Genomic DNA, 26,538 nt, shown 5'->3' with positions numbered 1-26,538 from the left:
TAGTTCAAAGGACAACTTGGGAAAGTCTGTTCTCTCCATCTTCAGATGGGGGCAGATATCCTTCTCAGTTCCCATTTCTTCATTTGATTCTTGTATCTCTCTATCTCTCTGTCTGTCTCTCTGTCTGTCTGCTTTGCATGTGGCTGTCATGTTTCAAAGTTACAAAAGTATGCTGTCTGGATACTCAGAAGTGCCTTCTTGACTCAGCCCTGTACCTCCTTGTAGCCCTCCATGCCAGTACATATCAGAGCTTTTATGCATGTTATCATATTCTTATGAATCTCTCCAGACTTCTGTAGCTCACCTGATTATGTAATATTACTTAATATTAAAACTCCGGTATCAGAAAACCACAAATCTAGTTACTAAGTTAAAGTGTGTATGTATTTATAATTTACTATATGTGTTTTCATGATCCTTCCATTGATAAGTGTTGATCTTGCATTTTTATTTATGAAATTGCTTATTGTAATGAGCTCACATTGTCAATAGCTGCAGAAAACTCCATTGTATGAAGTCAGGCCTAGTGCATGCCTACAATGCCTGCACTTGGGAGACAGAGGCAGGAGGAGTAAAGGTAGCTTCAGGCTTCCCTGTTGTATGCGGTGAATTCCAGGCTATCTAGGATACATAGTGAGGCGTTGTCTCAAGCACAAAGGAAAATAAAAGTCAAAACAAACAAAAATCACCCCCAAACCCCCAAATCAGCCTCCCTCCCCACCCCCACCATCAAAACCCACCCCAAACCAGAGGGAATAAGAGAGCACATGAAGCTGGCGTGTTGCACAGTTCGTATCTAGAGCACTTCCATCGCTACAGTTAGCTCTTTTAGTTCAATGCTTTTAGTTTTCAGTTGCCTCCCGAAATGACTGTCATTCACACCCACTTCTAGAAACAAATGCAATAGCTGCTTCTCCATTGTTTTCCTCACTCTGTTTATGTTACAGTGTTATTTACAGTATTGATACTTTCCTTTGTTTCCTTTGTTATGTGTTGTAAACATCTTTTCCCAGTCGGTGCTTGTGTAAGTTTTTATATAGGGGTTAATTGGTATTTCCTCTGTGATGGCTAACGTTAATTGTCATGGCACCATAATCTCCTGGGAAGAGTCTCAGTGAAGGGCTGTGTCTATGAGGCAGGCAATGTGGCCACACCATTCCCTAGGCAGAGGTCCTGAAATTGACCTTAGCAGCAAACAAGTGAGCTCAGCTGTGGATGTAACACGAAGTTCCCGTTTTGTCTGAAACCTAGCAGCGCAAGCTGAAATAAACCCTTTTCTCTCCATAGCTGCTTTTACTTTTTACTTTTTTCTGGATATTTTGTCACAGTAACAGAATGAAAGGACAACATAGTCTGATTTTTGTCTTAATTTTTTTAAAAGATTTATTTATTTATTTATTTATTATGTATACAGCATTCTCCCTGCAGGCCAGAAGAGAGCACCAGATTTCATTATAGATGGTTGTGAGCCACCACATGGTTGCTGGGAATTGAACTCCTGACCTTTGGAAGAGCAGTCAGTGCTCTTAACCTCTGAGCCATCTCTCCAGCCCCTGACTTAATTTTTTTTTTTTTTTTTTATATTTTCTTCTCTGTTTCAGGGATTTCCTCTTCTAGGGCCATGAACATCAAATCCTCTATACTGATGCTTTTGTTTTGGTTTGATGGTTTCTTGCCACCCAGTTTGTTCTTCCATGTAGTTATACTTTATACTTTATTCTTTGTAATAAGTGAGTTTGAGATATTTCCCACTTAGGAGGAATAAGCATCTTTCCAGTCCTTTTTTAAAGGAAACTTTTGATGATTGTTGGGGTGTGTGTGTGTGTGTGGGGTAACAGCATCTAGTTCAGATGGTTAGTAAGTTAATTCAGTAGGAACAACAACTCTGCCCAGAGACCGTTGGTTCCCTCATCTTCCTTTATTATTGCTGAAACGCATGCTTGTACGCCTTCAGCATAGTCTCCTGCTAACTGGCTTGTGCCATTTTCTTTACATACAGAGTTGTGAACACAAACTCTGGGCCTTTGTAGTTATCTTGCCAGTTTTTATTTTTTCTTTGTGTGGGTTTGAACTACTCTTTAATATCCTTTGATTTACCCCAAAGCCTTTTAACATTTTGAGGGACAGGCTTTTCTTTATCTGCTGTACCGAATCCCGAGACAGGATTCCTCTACCTAGTGTTTTCATAATCAGCTATGTGTTTTTACATGTCTCCTGTTCAAATATTCCTTGTCTCCCAGGCCATGGACACAGCCATTCCCACTTTAACGGTGCTCTAGACCACACCCATGGCCACGACGATCATTGCCATAGTCACGAGGTCAAACACGGACACAGCCACGATCATGCCCACGGGCACGGGCACTCGCATTCTCACGGTGAGTGCAGCCAGCGCACCTGCAGAGGGCTAGCCCTCCAGACAAGATGCGTGAGGTAACGCTTCCCAGCTAGACTGGTCCGTTGAGCAGACTTGTATTCAGCCACTAGAGATTTGTCTAACTGGTTTCCAGGGTCAAGCAGGCAGTGGATTTAATGTTTTCTGTTCTTTTTTTCAGTGACTATAATAATAAAATGCTAGTATTTTGATTGTGTGAATGGGCAACAGTTGAAGCTTTGCAAATAAAAATTGTGATTGTTTTAAGTCTGACAAGGCCTTTTGTAGTATATATATGAAAATATTAGAGATTTTTCAATTTTTACTATAACTGTTTATGCTGACTGCCTAATATTTACTTCCATGTTCTTTCAGAAATCTTTCTGAATTAGAGTAGATACTAAGTTATAAAGTATTTATGAACATATTTTATTTCAGATCATTTATTCAGAGTTATGAGTGTAGGTGTGACTAGAACACCTTAGACAGCACAATCTGAGCACACCTTGAATAAATCATGCTCTTAGAGGTACTGGCCAGATGGACAGAATACTAAAGCTTTGCGTGTGAAAAACAACGAAAAGAGCCTTGAAGATTGTGTATTCTATGACACAATTCTATAAATCTTCCAAGTTTTAAAATTCCTTTATTGAAATACGATTGGTAAACAAAATGCTGTGCACGTTCAGTGCCCGTCTCTTATCTCAGGGGTTAGCTTACCCTTTGGAACCATTGCCTCTGTGTAAGCCACAGACATCACTACCAGCTGTTTCCTCCCAACTCTTTATTGCCACTGAGTGCTCAGAGCTTAAGCTGTTACAGGAGCTCAGAAGGTAAGCTGAGTAGGAAAGTGCGGACAAGGGTGGTCAGGCCTGTGAAATGTAGTGGGAAGGAAAGACTCCGTTGCGACCACTCATGATATTTTGGATTAAGAATCTGTGGAACTGAAGCTGTTGCTTTATTGGGACAATTGATGCTAACTCTCTGGCACTCAGTGGCCTTTATGGCACAGTTCCAAATACTTCACACTCCTCCCCAAACACGATGAAGCCCAACTAATTTGTTTGTTTTCTGTTGCTGTGATAAAGACCATGACCAAAAGCAACTTGGGGAAGGGTTTTTTTTGCCCTACAGGCGACAGTATCAGCAAGGGAAGCCAAGGCAGGAACCTGGAGGCAGGAACTGAGGCAAACACACTTACTACCTTTGTGATTTGACACTCACTAGTCAGAACCATAGAAAAATGATTGAGCTCACATAGTCCAACTTCTTCTTATTTTCTCTATTTCACTTGCTTTCCTGAACTTCTTACTAGTGGAGTGTGCTTGTATACAGTCTTAACCGATCACTGTTGCGCATCTAAGCAGTAAGTGATGGGTATAGGGCTGGAGAGATGGTTCAGTTCATAAAGTGCCTGCTGCACGGGCACACGGATCTGAGTTTGGTCCTTGGCACCCACATAAAGAACCTGGGAGGCAGGAGGTGGTGGTGTGCCCTTAGAACTCCACCCTGGGCGAGTAAAACACAGGTGGATCCCTGATGTTCAGAGCCAGATGTTCTACCTCAGTGGTTCTCAGCCCTCCTGATGCTGCGACTCTTTAATACAGCTCCTCATGCTATGGTGACTCCCATCCACAAAATTATTTTGTTGCTACTTCATAACTGTAGTTTTGCTATTGTTATGAATTGTAATGTAAATATCTGACATGTAGGATGTCTGATATCCCAAAAGGGTCATGACCCACAGGTTGAGAACCACTGGACTCTAGCTTCAGGATCAATGAGGAGACCTTTCCTCAGAAAGTACAAATGCAGTGCAATCGGGGAAGTCATGAGTGTCGACCTCAGGCCTCACACACCCATGCTAATGTGTATACAACACGTACAATAAATTATATAAATCAGTAAATAAACATAAACTTGAAATTATTCTTCCATGAACACAATATTTCATATTCAAAGGGTTATTTATTTATTTTAGAGGAAGGGTTTCTCTGTGTAGCCCTGGCTGTCCTGGACTCACTTTGTAAACCAGGCTGGCCTCGAACTCAGAGATCTGCCAAGTGCTGGGATTACAGATGTGCACCACCATGCCCAGCTCAGAGGTTTCTTTTAACCAGAATTGTTGCAGTCATTAAGGACAACTCAATTAAAGTAGTTTTGTCTCAAATTTTGTTAGTTATGAGCTGTCAAGACAGCATTTTACTTGAACTATATTTCTAAGTTTTGTTTTTGTAGCTTGTTTTTTCCTGTTTTGTTTTTTTGAGATAGGGTCTCGCTTTGTAGTGCAGGTTGCTCAGAACTCACTATGTAGCCCAGGCTAGCCTCCGACTCACGGTAGCTCTCCTTCCTCAGCCTCCCAGGTGCTGAGGTTAAAGATGTGAGCATTTTAAAATTATTTTATAGGTAAATAATGTGGGCATAAGCCTGGGTTTGACATAAACTATAGGTGTTACGAAGGGATTTGCTAACTAGTCATTAAAGCCATCACTTTCCTAACTGTGACACTAACACTTCCAGGCCACCTGTTGTGTTGCTCTAGCAGTGAGGCACTAGATTAAAGTCCGTAGAGTCTGTAGTGTGAGCCTTTGTACTGAGTCTGTACAATGTTTCCAGCCATGCCACGTGGTGGAGAGTCACTGGCCTAATTGGCCATTCTCTGGTCAGTTACTTCTGGTGTTTCCATCCTGGGCCCGTGATCTACAAGAAATAGTCATTAATGCAGCCCAACACAAAAGAGCAAGTGTAAGGCACTTTGTCCATTGTTGTTGTTGTTGTTTCTCTTTTGGTGTATAGCTTGGTTGTATGGTTCTGCGGCATGAATGTTACAGGTGTGAACATCCTGTGGTAGTAGGAAAAAGTTGACCACACCTCATGTTCTGTGAATTTAGAAGCTAACTTTCTTATGTGTATGACTCTTGTCCTTCAGTGGACTGAGTCTCTCCCATGTCACTGATTTCTGTATAAAATTTTAGTAATGTTCTGGCATGCAGATACTCTATTGTGTTCCTAAACGTTTGCCTGTCATTTATACTCTCCGGGATGGGAACACTAGAAGTAATTGACCTGAGAACGGCCAGTGTGGCCAGCAATTCTCCAACAGTATTATGACTAGAGATGTTTTATAGACTTACTATATAAGGTGTTTAAATTGCTGGGTACATTTTCTTCAGAGTTCACTCTCTTCTGACTCCCACTGTGCACAATGCTCTAGTATCCCTTACTGAAAGTGTTTGAGGGTTTGACTTTGTTCTGTATTTGGGGTACCCTGCATGCTGTACTAGTTGGACATCTTTAATCTGAAGTCCAAAATATTCCCAAATCTGGAGCATTTCAAATATCAACGTGATGCTCCAAACTCCAGGAATTTTAGATCACTGCACATCTTGAATCATGGCTGCTCAAGCTGGTTTGAAAGAAAAGACTAGAGATATGCTTCTTATTATTATGATTAATTATAAGAATATTTTTCTCCCTAATTTACTAGAAAAGGCATTTTTTTGCCTAGGTTTTGATAAACATGCATGTTGGAATATTGAGAAAACTTTAAAAATTACTCAGGTCATTTTGTGGGAGTTGAGCTAATACTATGACATTGCAATCATTTTTGTAACTGCTCAGTATATACCAAATATATTCTAAGAGCTTTATATTTGTTAACTTTTATAATTTTCTCATTATCCATTGAAGGAGATATAACTGCTGTCCCCATTAACTAAGGCACAAAGAAATCACAGTAAACAATAGATTAAAAAGCTAGGATTTTGGACCAGCAAGGTGGCTCGGGTCACGTGCTGCCTGATGACCTGAGTTTGGTCCTCAGAACCCACGTGGTAAAAGAAGAGAACAAGTCCCTCAGGTTGTCTTCCCTGCCACATGTGTGAGTGCACACATGCATAGTAAGTTAGTAACTGGAAAACAGCTAGGATTTAAACATCGGATCATACAGTAGAATATGTGAGAAAAAGGGCCTTGACTTCATTTTGCCTACGACCCTTGTGCATCACACTGAACTTTGTATTTGCTAGAACGCAACACTGTGAGGCAGCTGTGCTGTTTTGAAGCTCTTAAGGCAGAGGTGCAGAAAGCAGGAGCCCAGTGGATCCTCTGCAGGTCTCATGTGGGTGACATTCCCGTGCACCTAGAAGAGGCTTGCATCTTGTACGCCTTTATCTATGACTCATCCCAGCGCACATCCCCAACTCAAGAGCTGAGGAAATAGTTAAGTTGTGGACTCAGGAGGCAAAAGAAACAAATTTGGAGAGTAATTAGCCAGCCAGCTTCTGCCGCAGACACCCTGCAACCAAGAGGACTGTGCGGTTAACTCAGTTGGAGTTAGTTGTTCTAACCATGTGAGCAGACTATCCCTTTCAAAATACTCATGTCAAAAATGGCTTCTCTAGAGATGTTTCATACAGGCAGAACCTTGGAGATTTGCTCAGGAGCTGGACTTTCATAGTGGCTACGCGTTTGGCTGTCAGTAGTTCTGTGGCCGCTGCGTCTTTCAGGAGGGTGCTGCGGAACCGAACCTCGGCTGTGCTCCGTCGTGCTTTTGTAGCTTTGCTCCATCATCCAGCATTTCCCAGGGTGGTTCAGTGCTGCAGTGCTCAGCTGTGCTGCCAGCCTGGAGCCAGTGCCTGGAGGCAGGCAGCGCTCATCACATCCACAAAGCTTGCCTGGTCTCCTGACGATCCTTCTAAACAAATGCTGCCCACCGTTTTGCCACTCCTGTGTGTTTTTTGCTTCACTGTAAAACTTGTTGGTGGTTTTCGGCACAGTTAAATAGAGATATTATAGTACTTTTTTATTTCTTCATCATAAAATTTTTATTTTGTTCTTGAAAAGGAATTTTACTAAGAGAATAACTCTCCCCTATACACACACACACACACACACACACACACACACACACACACACACACACACACACACACACATTAACCTATTGAATATGTGACTGATCTAATAGTTTGAAATTTTTTTTCATATTATGCTTGGCAGCACATATGATTATGTCACATAAGTTGTCCACTTTTTTCCTCATCCTTTCCCACAAAATAAGTTATCAATGAACCCCTGTCCCTCCACAGTGTTGGCTTATGGACAACTCAGCTAGAATCCTTTGCGGCTTACCCACAGGCCCTTCCTGTCCTTTGTGGCTCAGGGGCACACTGTGGCAGTGACTTTGCTTCTGTGCTTATGGACAAGGGGAAATGCTGCAAAAGGCAGGAGTTCAGTAAAAGGGCTGCGAGTGGCACAGTCGAGTGGGTTCTACTGAAGGCTGCTTCTCCACAGTTACCTGCTGCCAGTCCTGGCTCTCATTCGTGGACCTTTTCAAACCCCAAGTAGTAATTTCCTTTTCTCTGAATATTCCAATTGTGAAAGTATTAGAAGGTATTTTACTGCTACAATATTGGTAGATTTTTCATCATATTTTAAATTTCTTGTGATTTTTTTATTTCTAGTACAGTAATTTCTAGATTGTTCTATTCTGTTGTTACATTTTTAAATTGCCCTCACTAAATTCACCTTTATTCAATTGCTTGATTAAATTTTAAAAAGTAATTTTATAGGTCGAATACAACTGTATATTCACACTGCCATCATACTGTTGAGCAGAAAGGACTCTGAGTTGCAAACATTTGATTAGGAATTGAAGAGATGTTTTAAAATAACTTCTCTAATTCTCTACAGATGGCCCATCCTTCAAAGAAACAGCAGGACCCAGCAGACAGATTTTACAAGGTATGATAAGAAATTGTGTGTTTTTTTTCATTTCATGAAACTGGCTTCACGGTTCTTTGTTGTCTGGAGAAAAAATTAGTACATGTTAGTCATATTTTAAGTGTTATTTTTTCTAGTGAAGTCTCCCCACTCCGTACACACACTGTGTTGAGTATATTGGCAATATTTTGTCACTTGTCTTTTCCTCAGATTTAATTTTTAAAAGGCAAGAAATGGAAAAACTCTGCTAAAGGTAAGTAGTAGGCCTGACTACAGTGACACCAAGGTAGTATGTTTGCTTTCCTGGGATTATTACAGTTTTTCCAAGAATAGCATTCAATATGTTCTTAAGTTGTAGGAAAATGTAGAACTAAAACTGAAATCCAGTAACACCTTTGTTGTACGTCATCAATTAATGGTGCCTAAGCAGACGGTTAAACACCAGCTGGAGAAAACCAATCTGTCGTCAACTGTCTTCTCAGTTTCCCCTAGACTGTATCCTCAAGCCTTCCAGAGTCCTAGCTCTCTGCTGCTTGCTTTTTAAAAAAATTTACTTATTTATTCACTTTACATCCTTGTCCTAGCCCCATCCCTCCTCACCTCCCCCTCCCATCCTCCCTCCCTCTCTCCCCTCCCTCCCTGTCCTCTATTCCGCAGAAGAGGGGAGCCCCCCCCCCCCCCCCGCTTGGTCTGGTTTTCTCATGGCTTTAGGCCCAGCCCCTCCTGCCCTGTTTCTCTCTACTGTTTCTTGGTCTAGTTCTTGCCCTTTGTATATTATATATATATATATAATATATATTATTCTTTGGTATTTAAAGTACTATATAGAAGCTGGTTATTTATAAGTATTTACCAATGAAATGAATATTTCATTTTTATTTTCCAAACAATTGGAATACTTACAGAATACCTTTGGGGCTGCTGAGGTGACTGTGTTAGGGCACTTGCAGCCAGGCCTGACAACCTGAGTTCAATCTTTAGGCTCCTCAGGGTAGAATGAAGTAACTGACTCCCACAGGTTTTCCTGTGCCCTATGCACCTGTGCTGTGGCACTCGCGTATGCACGTACCTTTACACACACAAACAAAAAATTCTGCAGAGTGGTCTGCACAGGTTGATAAAGGAACAGGGGGTTTAAGATTGGAGTGCTGTTTGCTGTGGCCTGCTGTAAATCACACAGTGGCAAGTTTTCCCAGCAGACATCAGTATTTAATGGGACTCAGTAGTGGTCAGATCATAAGCTGCTACGACGTTTCGTTTGTTTAAATCTGCATACATTTACCTTCCACTGGTCTGGGAATGTGATATGAGTTTCTAAGTTGGTCACATGTCTGCCATCATAACTAACTCTGTATAGAGCGTTGATGGTGCTGAAGAGCCAGTGGTTTTTTCTGATAAAAGTGCACTTAAATTTATACATTGTTTTGCTGTGTGGTGAATGTTGAGGGAGTTATTTGCAAGAAGAATTGCACATGTAACCTTTCTTGAAATTGTTCTGATTTTCCAAGCAAGTGTTAATTAGTATTCATGGTGTATTTGAGGTCTTAAGCAGTTAGCCAGCGACCTGCTGATCACTTAATACCAAGGGTTCATCCTGTATTTACCAGTCATTTAAATGTGTTCAGATACCTGCTTTTTTGCATGCTGAATCTGAGCATAGGAACGACTTTAGGGAGTGAAACTTTTTCTTTAATTAATAACAGATTAAGTAGAGTTATGAAATTCTAGTCCTAAAGCAATATTTTTAGTCACCAGCAGAGGGCTCTGTGTGTATATATATTAAAAATTAAAGTGCTTTCTTAACCAATTTTTTTCAACCGATGCCCTCCCTTTTCTTCCCAGAAGAAACTATTTAACCTTTGTCTTTTTAAAAGTAAGGGTGAATGTTCATAAACAGCATTTAAAATTAATTTTCTCTAATCCTTCCCTTTTATTGGTTTACTAAGATCCAGTGTAATCTACCCGTAGATGTTTAAACAGGTCAATATGAAACAGATATGGCAGTTAATAAATATTCTGTTATGTAGTTACTAAGGAGTCAGTGCTCTTCCTTCCTGATTTTTTTTCTTTGATATGTATGTAATTTTGAGTATAGCCATAAGAAATATTCTCACTTTACAATTCTAATTTCCACTATGCTTTCTTTCTAGGTGTATTTTTACACATTCTAGCAGATACACTTGGGAGTGTTGGTGTAATTGCCTCTGCCATCTTGATGCAGAATTTTGGGTTGATGATAGCAGATCCTATCTGTTCGATTCTTATAGCAATTCTTATAGTGGTAAGGTAAGTAGCAAACTGTGTTACTATTACTAAAATGAGAGAGGAAATACAAAACTACTTGCTTAGAGATCTACAGTGGAGATTATCATGTGGGTTTTCCTTTGGTCTTTAAAAAAAATTCTATCTAGATTCTCTTTTTACTTTACATTTTCATACATTTTTCATTTATATCTTGCTTGGAGTTTTAACATATTTTTTGGTCTTTAACATTTAAGCCTTTGGTCATAATTCAAATCTTAAATCATACACCATATCTATAGAATAAATGGCAATGCAAATTGCATTAACTAGAATATTATAGTTTATATCTAGATCTGACAGTGTTAAACTCTGTTATCAGTATTGCATCTGCTAAAACCATCTTGAGTTAGATTCTTTGATTATTCTTTTTCTTCTCCATATCTGCCATGGTGCCAGTGCTTTATGAAGACATTTTATGTAGGGATGCTCATCTGCAGTGACTATTCAGGGCCCTGCCTTGTGTTGTAAACATTATTATCATCTACGATCCTTTGTCCTAAAATGTACTTTATTATTGGCTTCATTTCTACTTAAAAATGTAGAAATAAGTTCTTTTTCCCAGCAACATTTAATTATTTTAAAATATGCATGTTATGTGTCAGTTGGAATATTCCCCTTTCTCCGTGTCTCTACTTCCAGTAGAAGCTTTGTAGGGAGATGAGGACTGGCAGAACGGGACTGTAAGGCTGTGACGGAGCTGAGTGGGGTCGATGGCGTAGATTCCAGTGGAAGTGCAGTGCTAAAGTTAGAACTGGTTGTTTTTCAGTTTCTTCCCTAAAAATAGGCCGTATATTTTAAACATGCAGATTACTCTTTAACTATTTGCACAAGGGGGCAGGTGTGGTATGGCGGCCTTTCTAAAGCTCAGGATGCCTTTTCCTAATTCTTTGGAGGTCTTCCCACACTCCCTTGAGTTAGCTTGGATGTGACAACCGCCTGTCTTGCTGTCGGTGGCTTGAGTGGTGGCATTTATGTTGTTGTGTACTATAGTCTTAGCTACTCTAATGGTTCTTAAGAGGACAGCCTTAGAATTCCCTCTGCTCTGTCTCCACTCGTTGTCACCCAGATTCTGGCCCTTGTTGCTATGATTTGCTTGGAAGGCCTCTTTGTCCTCTCTGTCTTCTTCTAGACTTGTCATGCTGCAGTGACATTTCTTTGATGAGGATTATGTGACATGCTGCAGTTATCTTTTTCTTCTTTGCCTCTTTCTCTCAGAATAAAATTCCAAATCCCTAAGGAGACCTCCTGGCACTGTTTACTCTTTAGCCTTCCCTCCCTCTCTGCTGCCCCTCCTCAACTCACTCTCTTCCCCAGTGACAATAATTTATTTTCAGTTTTCTAGATATGTTGTGAACTCTCTGCCTTCCTGTTTATATTTCCTCCCTCTAAGCTCTTCTTATATTTAATGACAGGCCCTTTCCCTCAGTCCTAGAGATGTGTGCACCCCAACTCCACATTCTCCCCATGAAAGCTTTATCCAAATTGTACCCCTTCAGGGAACTTTCACTGATTTGCCTCCCACGCTGTGTGAAGTCCTTCCCTGTAGCACCTTCTACCAAAGTCCCATTCCAAGGCATTTGGCTCTTTGTCTGGAGTCTGCTCATGTGTCCCTGCAGCTCTGCGGGGCAGCTTGGTGTCCTACTATTTTTAAGTGACCATAGGGTTCTCCTGGCAAAGAAGTTGGAACACTTCAGATTGGAGTCACAGGAGCTTAGGCTTTTTTCAGCCTAAAGATTTACATTTTTGAATATCAGGTTGGAAATTCTTTCTTTGTTATGTTCTTACTCATGTATTCTACAAATGAAAATAAATAGTAAATAAATGCATATATGCATACACCAAACTTATCTTGCCATGATGTCTAGTACATTTTCAAAATCTGTATAAACTGTCTTAAAGAAGTAGCTTCTTTGATTGGCCCTGAGATCCTTACTGTTTTGATTTTATCTCATCACAGGGAAGAAGCAATGAAATCAATAGATTAAGATATTCTGATATGAAGTGATTGTTTATACAGTGCAGAACTAAGATCGAACTTCATGGTGGTCACTGAGATGTCAGCTGAGGTTGAATGATAAGGCAAGTCCTCAGATCTTAGTGTCACCGAGAGCTTTCCTGCCTAGGGACCAGTGGGTAAAAAAGCCATCTGGTAAAAACAGCTCCCCTAAAGGAGGCCAGTGCGGCTGAAGCGCAGGGAGTAAGAGGAGAGTGGTTTGGGATGAAGCTGAGGAAATACAGCAGGGAAAATTACAGGGCTTGGAGGTTAGATGTAATTTCAAGGGCAGGGGCAGCTCATAATAGAGTGGCCCTTGGTCCATGTGTTTCTTTTTGTGGTGCTGGACACCAAGCCAAAGCTTGGGTATGCTAAGCAAGCACCAAGCACGCATCTGTATCCTCTTATCCTGATGTGTGTGTGTGTGTGTGTGTGTGTGTGTGTGTGTGTGTGTGTGTGTATGTGTATGTGTATGTGTTAAATTTATTTCATTTTATGTGTCTTGAGTGTTTTAAGTGCATGCATGCCTGGCGCCTTGTGGAGGCCTGAATTGGAAATTTAGATGGTTGTGAGCTGTCTTGTCAGGTGGGTGCTGAGAACTCAGCAACAAGTTCTTTCCAGCCTCCTGGGTTAAATTTTTAAAAATAGTTTTTAGCTGGGTATGGTTGCATGTTTAATTCCAGCATTTGGGGGGCAGAGGCAGACAGATCTCTATGAGTTTGAGGTCAGTGTGGTGTGCATAGCAAGTTCCAGGCCAGCCAGGGCTATGTAGTGAGATCCTGTCTCCAATAAATTACTTAATTGAGAAGAAAGAAAGAAAGAAAGAAAGAAAGAAAGAAAGAAAGAAAGAAGGAAAGAAGGAAAGAAAGAAAGAAAAAGCCAGCTATGATGCCACATGCCTTTAGTCCCAGCACTCAAGAAGTAGAGGCAGGTAGATCTCTGTGAGTTCGAGGCCAGCCTGGTCTACAAAGAGTCCAGGACAGCCAGTCAGGGATATTACACAGAGATACTGTGTCTGGGAAAGAGGGAGGGAAGGAGGGAGGGGGGGAGAGAGAGAGAGAGAGAGAGAGAGAGAGAGAGAGAGAGAGAGAGAGAGAGAGAGAGAGAGAGAGAGAGGAGCTATTTAGCAGGAAAGTAGTGTAGAACTAGTGATATTTGCTTACGGATATGGATGTGTGGGTTAGGGTTGAGGGAACTGTGGCAATGCCTTGAGCTCTTACCTGGGATGGATGGAGTTGTCACTGAGAGGAGACTGGAAGAGCAGTATTTCTCCTCCCTTTTGAAGGGCAGTGTAGATCAGCAGCCATGTTCTGCTCATTGCTGCTTTGAGATGCTACAGTAGGTACTCATGTGGAGACATCCAGTGGTCCCTGGGTGTGTAGCTACGGGATTGCTGTCATCATCCTCCAACGCAAAGCTGAGTTTAAAGTTACAGTATAGTGGTCAGGTGGTGGCAACGTCACCTCTCCATGCTTTCCTTCTCCCTGGAAATGTCCCATAGTCTGTGGCTCTTTGCTCCTGAAACTGGCTTGCATCAGTTCCCTTTTCTGCACAGTGCTTTGAGCACCCTCAGTCAGCCAATTTTACAGGTACAACTCCTTTTCATTTTTGTTTATGTCCTATTGTTCAATTTCCAACATTTTTTTAGTTTGCATATACTGAACATACTGGGAAACAAAGGAAGGTATCCTGATTCCAATACAATTAGTTACTGCAATGTACAGTGTGGCTATTGAAATGTGTCATTTTCTCGCCTCTTTAGGACAGTGGGTAACTTCAGTATGTCTGAAAGTCATTCAGCAAGTGTGGTGGTACCTACTCAGCCAGGCAGTTGATTGCATAGCAAATACCTTACCCCCATGGAGGAGCCAGTAAAGCAAATGGGTATACAAGTAGAGATAGTAGGACATGCACAGCACAGCGCAGCAAGGCAGGAGAGACGTGAACGCACTAGAGGCCTCCCAAAGAAAGTGATCCCAACAGGAAGGAAAAATCAGCTCCATCAAATGCTCTCAGGAGGATTGGTCACTTACATCAGACACTGGTGAGAATGAAGGTCTGTCAGAGAGCATAGAGACAGGCGGGGGAAGAGGAGACGGCCACAGTCAGCTCCCTTTCAAAGCCTTTCACTATAACGGGGAAAAGTGTGATTGCCTGACAGCACCCAGGACCCACTTTGAGGTTTGTGGTCTTGAATTTAGTATAAAAACAAGTATGGGTGTATATTTCCTCTAGTCTTATTTAGCTACTTGGTAAACGTTATAGAGTGATACAAAGACTTGGGTGTGATAGGTGTGCAGTTTTGCCGTGCCAGATGAGTACTGCTGTGACAGGAGCAAGGTAGGGATTATAAGAGAGGGCAATTAACTGACTGTGCTCCTGCTCAGGAGTTGTTAACCTGCGCAAATCATACTCCCTGATTGTGTGTCTGTGTGTGTGTGTGTGTGTGTGTGTGTGTGTAGGGGGAAAGTATGATTACCTGGCAGCACCCAGGACCCACTTGATGTAATTAAATGCAGGCAGAGCACTCAAACACATAAAATAAAATAAAAATAGATGTGACATGCTTAAACTTTAGCTCCAAGGTCTAAGTTATAGTCAGCGGGGTGAAGGAAAAGAACATCATACAGAGACCAAATGATGGATTGTCTCTGGATACTTGAGCCAAGAGTAATGGAAGAAAGGAAAGGAGTAGAGGTGACAGGTGAAAGGCCAGTTACTTAACTCTTTAGTGACTGAAGGGGAGGGACCAAGAATGTGCCCCTGGTATTCAAATGGCATGATGGGCTGGACCTTTAAGGGAGGTGTGGTGTGTGTGGTGGGAGGATGTGGGGTGAACAGAGAGCTACAAGTAAAAATAAGCATGGAGTCCCCATAGGTCTACCTAAGAAATCCTGAGCTTTGTTCAAAGTACCAACCCAGTATTATCTTTCCTCTAAACCCCGTAGTATGATGAGAGCCACGATCAGCAGTAGGGGTGTAGAGGAAGCTCCGCTCCCCCCCTGTCCCCCGCCTATGGTTTACTCTAGCTTAGTATTGAGCTTGTAGGTGCTGGGCGTGGTGACAGGCACCTGTGAGTCTAGCGCCTGGGAGGCTGGGGGAACAGACCTCGTTTGAGGCCAGCCTGGGTCATACAGCAAGACCTTGTGTCAAGAAAAACAGGAAAAAGTCTTTTCCTCTCCTTTCATTTACACGTCCTCTGTGTCGTGCTGCCCAGGTAGAGTGTGTTTTGGAACCCTGCCCTGTCCGCTCTTGTCTAAGCAGACTCAGTTTTCCCTGTGACAGTGGAAGTCATTTCCCACAGTTAGTTTTTCTCTCAGCGTTGGCTGATACAAACAAAGGGTAGCAAGGATTTCTGGGTAGAACTGGTTTGTGCTGTGATAAATTTTGTTTCCCAGTGAAGGGTGGAGGTGAGATGTAGCAGTAAGAGAATGATTTTATTTCCTGGAAATGGACCTTGGGTGAAGTTTACAGTGGCTTGCGCCCTTCCTCTTCCATGGATAAAGCTGGAATTGAAAGGAAGTAGAAAGCTAAGTATTCAGTTGTCATTGCAAGTTTCAAATGATGCCGCTGCCTTAGTTTGATTGTGCTAGCCACTTAAATAAAAAGGAGTCCCATACGCTTGATTTAACAGGACACAGTGATAAACACTATTGCAGGTGTGTTTCTGAAGCCTGCTAGGTATTTATTTCTGAAGTTTTCCTATTAGCATTCTTATTGTCCTTTGTATTTATTAAAAACAAAACCATCATCATGTGGATATATAAATAAAAGCTTTGTAACCAAAAGAATGTCCTTTGTTTGGTATAAGAAGTTTTAAAAGAATACATTTATTTCTTATCATATTGAGGGAGAGGTACTCAAGTTTTTGAGGCAAATTTTAGAGGCTTTAATAATGACAAGCAATGCAACAAGTTATGCAGGTGACATTCTGTGTTGTAAGTGATCACAATTATTGTTCATCCATAAATGATTTGACTGTGACTCCAGTTTTGGTAAATTGTAGTTGATTCTAATTATTTGTGGTTTATAATAAGCAAAAAGCACACATAGGAAGCCACTCTATCTTCATATAGTCATATCTGAAAAATTGCAGGCATTTTATCTTTTTCAAAAATGTTTTTGGGTGTACCCTAACAATTTCCTTTGTGGTTTGCCTTTCAAGTGGCTACATTTTCTCTTCTTTGGGTAATGAAAGATAGAAGAAAACAGTCTATCAGAATTTTAACTGCTGGTTATATAAGTTTTCATGTTATAAAACTGACTGAACTGGACACTGCTACCCAGGAGTTACATTTTTAAATCATGTCTAAAGCCACTATACTGAGAACTAAAGGTTGACTGGTAAGTCTAAGACCCTTTCTCAACCAGCATTCTGGGAAAGACCTAGTAACATAAGGCATCTGTTAGCGCTTCTCATCTGTGCGTCTAGAGAGTGCTGGATCTAAGTCATCCTTACACTGATTGTGTGTGCTCAGCGGTTCAGATGAAGAACCCTAGTTAGGAAATGCTGGCAGAGAGGGTCTCTAGAAATATTGAAAGAAACCAAATGACTCAGGAATGCTAAAAAGAATTTTCAGTTTAAGAGTCTATTATGCTATACTACCATTTAACAGACAGGAGTTTTTATTGAATTGCCTTTTCTTAGGTTCTGAGGACACTGCACAGACGACTAATTCAGTCTGTTTTTGCTTTTGTCAATGAACAATGATGAGTATATTTAGAAATTTGTTATTTCAGCAAATTCCATTTTCATTATTTTCTCTACACATAGAGATACACACACACAGACACACACACAGACACAGACACACACACACACACACACACACACACACACACACAGAGAGAGAGAGAGAGAGAGAGAGAGAGAGAGAGAGAGAGAGAGAGAGAGAGAGAGAGAGAGAGAGAGAATAAACATTCCTCAAGCATTACCATATGTGAGGGGCCACAGCTACTCTTTTCATGAATTAGCTATTCTAGATAGGGTTGGGTCCTGGCCAGTGAAGAGAGTTTGCTTAATAGCATCACAGTATAGGAGTGAGTTTTGTTTTCATTTGAAGCTCACTGAATTTTTCCCTTAAAGACATTGCCCGCCCAGTTGCCATAGTTCACTGTCAGAGGTTAACGTGTGCTTCTGTTACAAATCTCCTACACCCTTTTGCAATTTTTTCCCCTGGGGGAAAATGGTGGAGATTTTTTGTTGTTGTTTTGATTTTTGTTTTTTTCCAAATGCCCATTAGTACCCTAAGACCCAAGCAGTCTGCAGGTTAGGAGTCACTTTAGCTTCCCGTCAGGTGCTCGCTCTTTGCTGAAGGAGGCGCTGCACTACAGATCTAGAAGGCTTATTTATGTGCAGACTGAAGAGAGAGGGTTGTGAGGTGTGGTCTTCCTGTGTGAGCTTCTCAGTAATCCACTTCCCTGTAAACATCAGACACATTGTGTTGTTATGCTGTGTCCTAAAGTCTGATGTCACATGGATAGAGCTGTGTATCCACACATACCTGTGTGCATCCCCCTCCCCCAAACACACACCATGCCATGAAAAGGAAAAAAAAACAAACTTATATGTGCCTTAGTGTCTGGAGCTTAAGTGTCACCCAGCAAAAGGTCCACATGGTGAAGGCTTGGCCCTGATTGGAGCACAATTGGGGCATGGTGGCACCTTTAAAAGGGACAGCCTGGTGAGAAGTTCTTGTGTCCTTGAAGGAAGTAGTAAGACTCCCCTCTTTCTCATGTGCTTTGCTCCGTGGCTGTCTATGAAGTGAGGGCTTTTGCTCTGCCCTCCATATTCTGCCATGAAGTGATGCCTTGTTATGGCATCTGCTTATGACAACTGTGAGCCAAAATAAACTTTTTCTCTTCATAATTTGGTCATCTTGTTCTATTTATCATAGTAATGAAAAAGCTGACTCATATAACAAGGTACAATGTGAGTATTGATGTGGTAATTTTATGAAGTAAATATTTCAGAAAGTTTCTAAACCTACGAGTACCTTACTAATGCTTCTAGAATAAATTTCTCAGGATCAAGATGCTCTCTGTTTTCTGCCTCTCGCCTGTTTTTCAGGCTATAAGTTGTTTTCCTGTGCATAGTAGCGTCACACATTAGATTTTTATGCATGGGACACACTCTGCACTTGGTGCCTTCATTGTACCTTTACTTGTGCTCTCCTTGTCTGTGATTTCTTTTTTTTCTTCTGTTTCCTGTCAGTCCTGAGGATTCTCTAAAGCCCAGCTCTGAATTTATCATCCCCACTCTCTAAAACAGTGGTGCTGTTGAAGGCAGTGTGTTAGCAGATAGCCGCACCAGTGCGACAGGACCCTCCTCCTCAGCCTGAGACCAGGGCTTTTTGTTTTTGTTTGCAGTTGTGTTTTTGAACTCCAGAGACCTAGGTTAAAGATTGAGAGGCTTGGGTTATGGTTATGCTTTGTCATTCAAGAGTGTGGGTTTTGTTGTTGTTGCTCTTTTCTAAGTTTTATGATTATGTGATTAAATGCCTTTTTATGGGTTGTTGACACAAGATACTTCCAGCGTGTAATAAGCCAAGGCTACTATTGGAAAATAGGAGTTGACATACTATAGATTGCTCTGAGATATAAAGTGAGTTTTCAGAACCAGAGGGCAAAGATCACTAAATAACAAACAAATCTGATGTTACAGATTTAAACTGATCAAGTCAAGGCCATTCAGATTTGAACTACAAAGATGTGAGAATTGCATCTTTGCTTTATACACTGTATTTACAAATTAGATATCTTCATCTGATAGTAAATATGGAAGTCAGAGGTTACGCCTTGTTCAAGCATTGCATTGAAACATTTCCTGATTGTGGAAGAAGCAGGATTCACCCGGTAGGGATGCATCCAGATTATGCATAGGGATCTCCGCATGGGCCTCTTTAGTTAACATTCACATGCTCATGCCTGTCCAATATTAATCAGTATTAAAAGTTAGTAACAATAATAAAAAGATGTGCTGTTACAGACTCTGCTATAACTCCTTTATGAAGCTGCTCAGTTGCAGGCTTTTGTAACTCACAGCCTTGCATGCTGTGCTTGTCTATTCATAACTTGTTTTGGAAGCTTTAAACTATCCAAACTTTGTAGTTGAGATTCAGCTCACTTGAGTTATGGAAACACTTCTGTATGACCTGTCAAAACTCATCTTTGCTGACAACCCTGCTGGTTGTCAGAGAGCCCTTTCCATGTGAGAAAGTCTTATTTCAATTTTTACACTTGATCTTAGCCAAAAGGCTGAAAGGTAGTTATTTTAAAGAAGAATGTTTTGTCCTGTGACAACAGTTTGCTTTGTCTGCGTTAAAGGGTAGGCATAGCACCTTTAAGGCATGCACATGGTAACTGTTTAATGATAACATCTAGTACTTCATAAAAGTCAGTTTCCATGGTTTGAGGTGTTTGTTTTTATTTTGAAATAAGACAGTGTTTTCGAATTAAAGCAGAGCAGAAAGCATCAGGAGAAACAGTAAGGAAACTTTTTGCTAAGTCATCTCAAGTTCTCAGTGTTCCCTGAGTCATGAAACAGTAATATCCAAGCTTTGAAAACCTCTTCCCAGGTTTATTCGTAGGCATTTGCTGCAATGCTGCCGATGATGTCATTTTGTCCCCACTGGAGTGGCTTGTGTCAATTACTGGCAATATCTCTGGGCTTTTCAGTTGGTCAGAGATATTTTCTGTGTCTTGATTTGGGCCTCAGTCTGGTGAGCCCCGGCTTCTGCCACTTTGCTGTGTTATGATGCAAGGTGCGTCTGTATGGGGAGTGAACCGCAGTTGTTTGTGTGCCCCCTGGCTTCCTTCCTTCCTTCCCCTCTGCTGTCACCTGTAGCCGGGAAGCTCCCCCTATCAGAAATGATTTCCTTTCTGTCACAGGAAACAGGGTTGTGTACGAGGATCCTGATGCCAACCATGGCAGCCTGAAATTCAAAGCTTTTATTTTTGAAAATCAGTCCTCACAGCCTTTCTCTTTGGAAAAGTAGCAGCTTTACTTAAGATCTGTGTGTTGCATAAATAAATGACACTGCAAGAAGTACAGCGTTTACTGTTATCTTTACAAAAGTTTCACTCTTCTCTCAAGAGTGATGCATTCTTTGTCAGGACCTGGCTGATGAAGGAGGCTGTTAATGAGCCATAAATATACAGTGTATCTAACACCAGGCAACTCTAATGTAGAATTCCTCCTTTCTGACCACTGTTCAGTCTTAAGAATTATTACAGAGAGAGCATCAAACTCTGCCTTCCATTTGTTGCTTTTATTAAAAGCTATAAGATACCATTATTTCATATTTTTTCTCCTTTTCCTACCCTAAATATTACAAATCCTGGCATAATTTTCTACAGTATTATCTGGGAGGAATGAAATATGCCTTTTGAGGTAGCTGAAGACTACCTGTGAAATAGGAAGGAAGCAGTGGGGAACTGCTGACTCTGTGAATTGTCCCAGGCTGGTCGGTTAGCTCACAGTTTCCACGATCAGTATTCTGGGCATACCCTAGTTGCCTTCTCTGCTGTGGCCTCACAAAGCTGTAACTAATGTGTTGGCTGGGGCTACGGCCTCATCTGAGGCTCAGGGTCAGCTTGCAAGCTTATGTGGCTGTCAGCAGAAATCCTGAACTTGCAGCTGTTGAGCTCAGAGTGGCGTCCTTCTTCAGAGTCAGCAGGGGAGCAGCTGACCTCAGCCAGCGCTCCCGTCCCTCTGTTAAGGGCTTTCTGCCTTGATGAATTAAAAAATCAACTTATTTGAACCTTAAATACATCTGCCAATTGACTTTGCCATAGTCATTTTTTGTTTGCACATACTTGAGAGTGAAGAATTCTATATCTGAGTGATTCACTAAGGGTCACTTTTTCATGTTTTAGTATATATATTTTAAGTTTTTAAAAATGTTATTTATTTAATCACTTTACAGCCTGTTTCCACTTCCATCCTTCCTTTCCTCCCAGTTCCACCCTCATACCCCCTTTCCCCGGTTCTAATCTTTGCTTCTTCTCAGAGAAGGGAGGCCTGTAAGGGGAACCAGCCCACCCCGGCACCTCAAGTCATAGCAGGAATAAGCACATCCTCTTCTACTGAGACCAGACAAGGCATCCTAGCTAGGTGAAAGAGATCCCAAGGCAGACCACAGAGTCAGAGACAGCCCTTACTCCCATTGTTTAGGGGACCCACATGATGACCAAGGTGCACATCTGCTACGTATGTGTAGGGGGCCTAAATCCAGCCCATGTAAGCTCTTTGGTTGGTGGTTTGGACTCGTTCTCATTCATTCTCCCCCTTCTCCCCCTCCCCCACCCTCTGTCTCTCTCCTGTTTTTGGAATGTCCAGCCCCATACTTAGAGAAGAGCTGGTGTCCGTCCGTGGGGATGAAGGGTAGATAGAAGAGCAGACTAAGCACAGGGCACCACCCTTTTCCTCACGATCTCTGTGGTTTCACTGTTCCACTGAGCGTTCCTGTGCAGTGCTTGTATTGTATCGAGATGCTTTCTTGTTCCAGCAGTAGTGTGACTCTGATTCACTGAAGAATCAACATAATGGTATCGTTCTTCAGTGTGTGTCAAAGCCACTGGGAGTGATTGGCAGATCCGTTCCTGGAGGCCTCAGATTTGTAGTTTGTGAAATGACTTTCAGGCTACGAGATTTATGAATTATCTGATATTTATTCCATTGAAAATTTATTATAATTCATAGCTGTTTTCAAAAAGCATTCTGGAAATCATATATAATTTGTGTTCATTCTGAGAATGCAAAGATGATCCAGTGTTACAGAGTTTATGCATATTATTTATTATATTAAACAGTGTAGAGAGAAAGCCATGAAATCATTGCCAGAGGTGCCAAAGAGATATTTGGAAAAATGAAGTGGCTTTCTCTCCTTCCCTCCCTCCTTCCATCCTGACTATATAGTGAGTTCAAACCCAGCCTGGACAACTTAGTGGAATCCTGTCTCAAAATGCAAAGTTATAAAGGGGCTGAGTGCATAGCTCCATTGTTGAGCACTCCTTCCCCTTCTCCCCTCCTCCCTTTGGTTCTGCTCTTCCCTGCGGTTTGCTTTTTGAGAGTCTTGTTTTGTAGCCCAGCCTGGCCTAGAATTCACTCTGTAATCCAAATGGCTTCAAACTTGCAGGCAGGCCTCCTACCTCTGCCAAGTAGTGTTGGAATTACAGGTGTGGACCACCATCCTGGACTTGATTACCCATTTTTGATTTTAAAAAGATCAATATGTAACTCAGTGGCTGTCACCTTAACATCAGTTATATACGTCACAGCCCTAAAGCCACTGTCACTGTTGGATAACACTAGAGACATTCGTTCCTACCAGTTTTCTAGTTTCATTTCTGTTGCTATGATGAAACACTGTGACCAAAAGCAACTTGGGCAGGAAAGGGGACATCGCCTTATACTTCCAGGTCACAATCCACCACTAAGAGAAACCACGGAGGAGCTCGAGGAGGCTGAGCATACAGCTCAGTTATTGAGCACTTGCCTAGCATGAGTGAGGCCTTAGGTTCAGCTCCCAGCACTGGGAAAAAAATTGAATGTTATAACTAATGGAAAGAAACCTTTTCTTAGCTATTTCAGATAAAATATTGAAAAATTATTTAAGAAGATTAACACTTCTAAAAACCACAAAAGTTGACGTTAGCAGAGCCTGCGACACTGTCAAAGAACCCGCATCATAACCATGTCAGTAGTTCTTAGGCTTATTGCCAAATTTGAAATGTCTAATAATAAAAATCCCGTCAGGTCTGTCTGTCTGTCTGTCTGTCTTTCTGTCACCTCTGAAGAAGACTTAGTAAAAGCTGACTGTAAGATTGGTAAGGGAAAACAAGCACAAAGAGCAAAGAAAACTCTGTGAAATAAGAAAATGTAGTCTTTCTGACTAAAACTGACTTCCCTGAAAGAGCAGATTAACTTAGGAGCAGATCCGTGAGTCTGGAAGCAGCTGCATGGACTACAGTCCTCCCAGTCCTCCCAGATCAGGGGTACGAGATGCCTTTGACAGTGGCATTCATTGCCTTGTGGAAAAGATACACTTGGAACTGTACCTTCTACTCTAGACACGGAGAAACTGCTAATGGCTTTGAGCTTTAAAAGTGAAGTGTAAAACCATACTAGCATGGGAAGTAACCATGGCTGAGTGACTTAGCCACATGAGAATACGAGTGATGGCTGTGGCTCACACCTAAAAGGAAATGATGGGTGAGCTGAAGGGTAGCGGGTGGTTGGGGGGTGGGGGGTGGAGGGCAAGGTGGTTCAGTTGGCAAAGGTGCTTCTCGCTAGGCCTGAGAGCCTGAGTTCCATCCTGGGACTTCCATGGTGAAAGAAGAGCACCAACCCTCTCATAAAGTGTCCTCTGACCAGCCACACACATACACGCAGAATAAAGAAATTAAATGTAATAAAATTAATAAATAAGAATTTAGCATATGGAAAGACATAATCAACCTGGGTAAATATGACTGGTATAGAGACAGCCTCTAAGAATAAAAAGTGAACTAGGAGCGATGTAGCTCAGAGGTAGAGTGCTTCAAATGTATGGAGCCTGGGTTAGTCTCCAGTATGCCAGAAAAACTTTTAAAAGACTAATATGATGGAAAACTAGGCAGTAATATAAGTTTATTTAGTTCACAGAAAAATGCTACAAATGATATATGTGTGTGTATGTATGTGTTCATGTGTATATATGTCCATGGGAGCTTGGATGCATAGGTACACATGTGTGTATGGCTATTTGGAAACCTTTTCTTTTCTTAGACTCATGTCTGGATATGCTAAGCTGGCTGCCCAGCAAGCCCCAGGAACCCCCCGCCTCCTCGGCCTCGGCAGAACGGGTGTACCACCACACCTGCCTTTTTAATTTTGGGACCTTGGAATTGAACTCTAGTCTGAGGCTTGCCCTGTCGGCATTACGCTGTCTCCTCATCCTCCAAATGGAGTTCAGCCTTATAAAAGTAGTTCAGTCCCTCTCCTAAAACAACAACAAGACAGAATCAGACTGTAGTAAGCAGCATGTCTCACTGCTCAGCATAAATGTCCCATCTTGTGGTAGGGATACAGGCACAATAGCCCTTTTAACATACTGCTGATAGGAAGAAGAATTTATTGTAAATAGACATGTTGCAATACTGGTATATGTGTAATCAAGCAATTCCACACCTACGCACATATCCCAGGGAAAAATTGACAAAACACATAAAAAGGTGTATTCATAAAGTTATTCTTGTGGCTGCATTTCTAATAGCAAAATATTGGAAATAGCACAGATATTTGTCAGTATGGAAGCTGTGTGCAAGGGAGTTCTAAACAAAGGAGTGGAGATGATGTCTGGTGATGCGGTAGGATTTCCAGGATACCGTATTCTGAGAACAAGATACTGTCTGAGAAGCACTGACCATTGCCACATGAGAAATGTGTAGCACACATTCTGTAAGAGCTCGGAAGTCACACATAAGAAGGAAAACAACAGGCATAATCTGTATATTTTATGAAGAGAAACATTAGAGGGGAAAAACACAAACCAAAGTATACGTAACTACCTCTAGGAAGACAGACGGAAAGATATTTGAAGTGAGACTTTAAATTCTGTCTTTTTTGTGTGTAGATTCCTATATTATTATTGTACATTTGTGTAATGTGTGTGAGGTATGTGTGCCACTGTGTGAATGCAGAGGTAAGAGCACAATTTTGGAGACAGTTTTATGTGCGTTTCAGGAATCAGGCTCGTGTCTCTGGGCTTGCAGGCAAATGCTTTACCTTCTGAGCATCTCAGTGGTCCCTCGGTGTCCCTTTGACTTGAGAATTGTTAATAGTTTTAGCCTTTGAAAACTAAGCACAAATTAAAAGCGTATTGGCATGTGATTCACTTACTTGGTGCAGGAAGAAGCTCAGCTCTTCAGTTTTAATGTATGTTATTAATCTATCTGCTGCTCGGTACAGTCTGCATTAAGATAACTTTTGCTTAATTGGTCCTGTGAAAGCATGGTTTCATCCGTACCTCTGCAGCTCCTCAGCACTTCCGGGAACCAGCATCTGGTACAGTATGGCAATTAGAAACCCACTGTGAGATTCTTTATTGCACACTCTCAGGGTGGTTTCTTATTTTTAGGGAAATAATTAAAAATAGATTCCTTTGCTTTTTACTTCATATGTGAACCTCACCTCTAGCAAATGTGCAACTTCTGAAATCAGCACTGAGCAGTAGCGGGTCAGAGATTTTTTTTTCTGGTCAGTTCTCAGGTGTGAGGATGTCCCACACTGTTGTTCCTGCCCACTGCCACGGTGCTCTTAGGTCACTTCTGCTCTTAAAATGCCTCTGAGCTGCTTCGTTTCTTTTAGTAGTCCAAGCCTCATAAACCTTTGGAAACCATATCTTCTCTGTAGGGAAAGGTGCCTTGGAAGAACTGGAAAACCATCCTATAACCTCATTCCAGGTCGTATCTCAGACTGCTAAGAGCGCTAAATGTAGGACCTGCCTCAAGTCCTTTGTATTTGCATATGTGACCTTGGCAAATCACTTAGCTTCTCCACGTCTCAGTTTTTTCACACTTAAAGTAGAAATGATTGTACCTTCCTTGTAGTTTGTTGTGTGCCATTCCAATGGGTTATTATTTACACAGCCTTGAACCTGCCACCCCTGTCATTGTTAATGGGAAATTAGATGGCAACTCCTTCTTCTTCGCGATTTGTGTTTCCCTGCTCCTGTCATGTGCTCTTTCTCATGTTAACTGATTCCAGTTGTCATCAGAGCGATGGGAGAGCAAGCGAGAAGCCACTGCTTGTTAGCATTGGCTGGTTCCTCCGGATCTTGTTATCTTTTCAGTGCATTTGTCTCTGGATGCTTAATACACAGAATTGGAATTTAGCCCTATCTCTTCTTATAAAGTTGTGTATTCCATGGAGCTTTCTTGTTCTCTTTGTTGATTGTCTTGTCTCTTTGTATTTTAGATTTATTTTTTTTACTACATTGATGATTTGGTGACATGGTTATGAGTTTTTTATTCATGAAAGCCAAGGAAAGATATTTTGTTAAGAGAACGAGTTGGGGTCTGTAGCGGTGGCTCGTTGGTTAAGAGCATTAGTTCCTATTGCAGAGGAACCTGGTTTAGTTCTAGCCCCCATGTGGGTGGC

The 26,538-nt window shown here is 41.5% G+C and overlaps 1 protein-coding gene across 1 annotated transcript in view; it reads left to right on the top strand.

Annotated features, from left to right (window-relative positions):
* Positions 1 to 26,538, top strand: part of SLC30A7 (solute carrier family 30 member 7) — a 64,692-nt gene that overhangs the window by 19,154 nt on the left and 19,000 nt on the right. The window contains exons 6-8 of the mRNA XM_084757804.1: positions 2,241 to 2,378; positions 8,069 to 8,119; positions 10,249 to 10,384. Coding sequence (XP_084613930.1) covers positions 2,241 to 2,378; positions 8,069 to 8,119; positions 10,249 to 10,384 — 325 coding nt within the window. The remainder of the gene's footprint in view (positions 1 to 2,240; positions 2,379 to 8,068; positions 8,120 to 10,248; positions 10,385 to 26,538) is intronic.

This window comes from Acomys minous (genome assembly GCF_964271855.1).
Source record: "Acomys minous genome assembly, chromosome: 14".
Classification (NCBI taxonomy): domain Eukaryota; kingdom Metazoa; phylum Chordata; class Mammalia; order Rodentia; family Muridae; genus Acomys; species Acomys minous.
The sequence above is the reverse complement of the archived record's forward strand: the minus strand, read 5'-3'. Positions and strand labels throughout refer to the sequence as shown.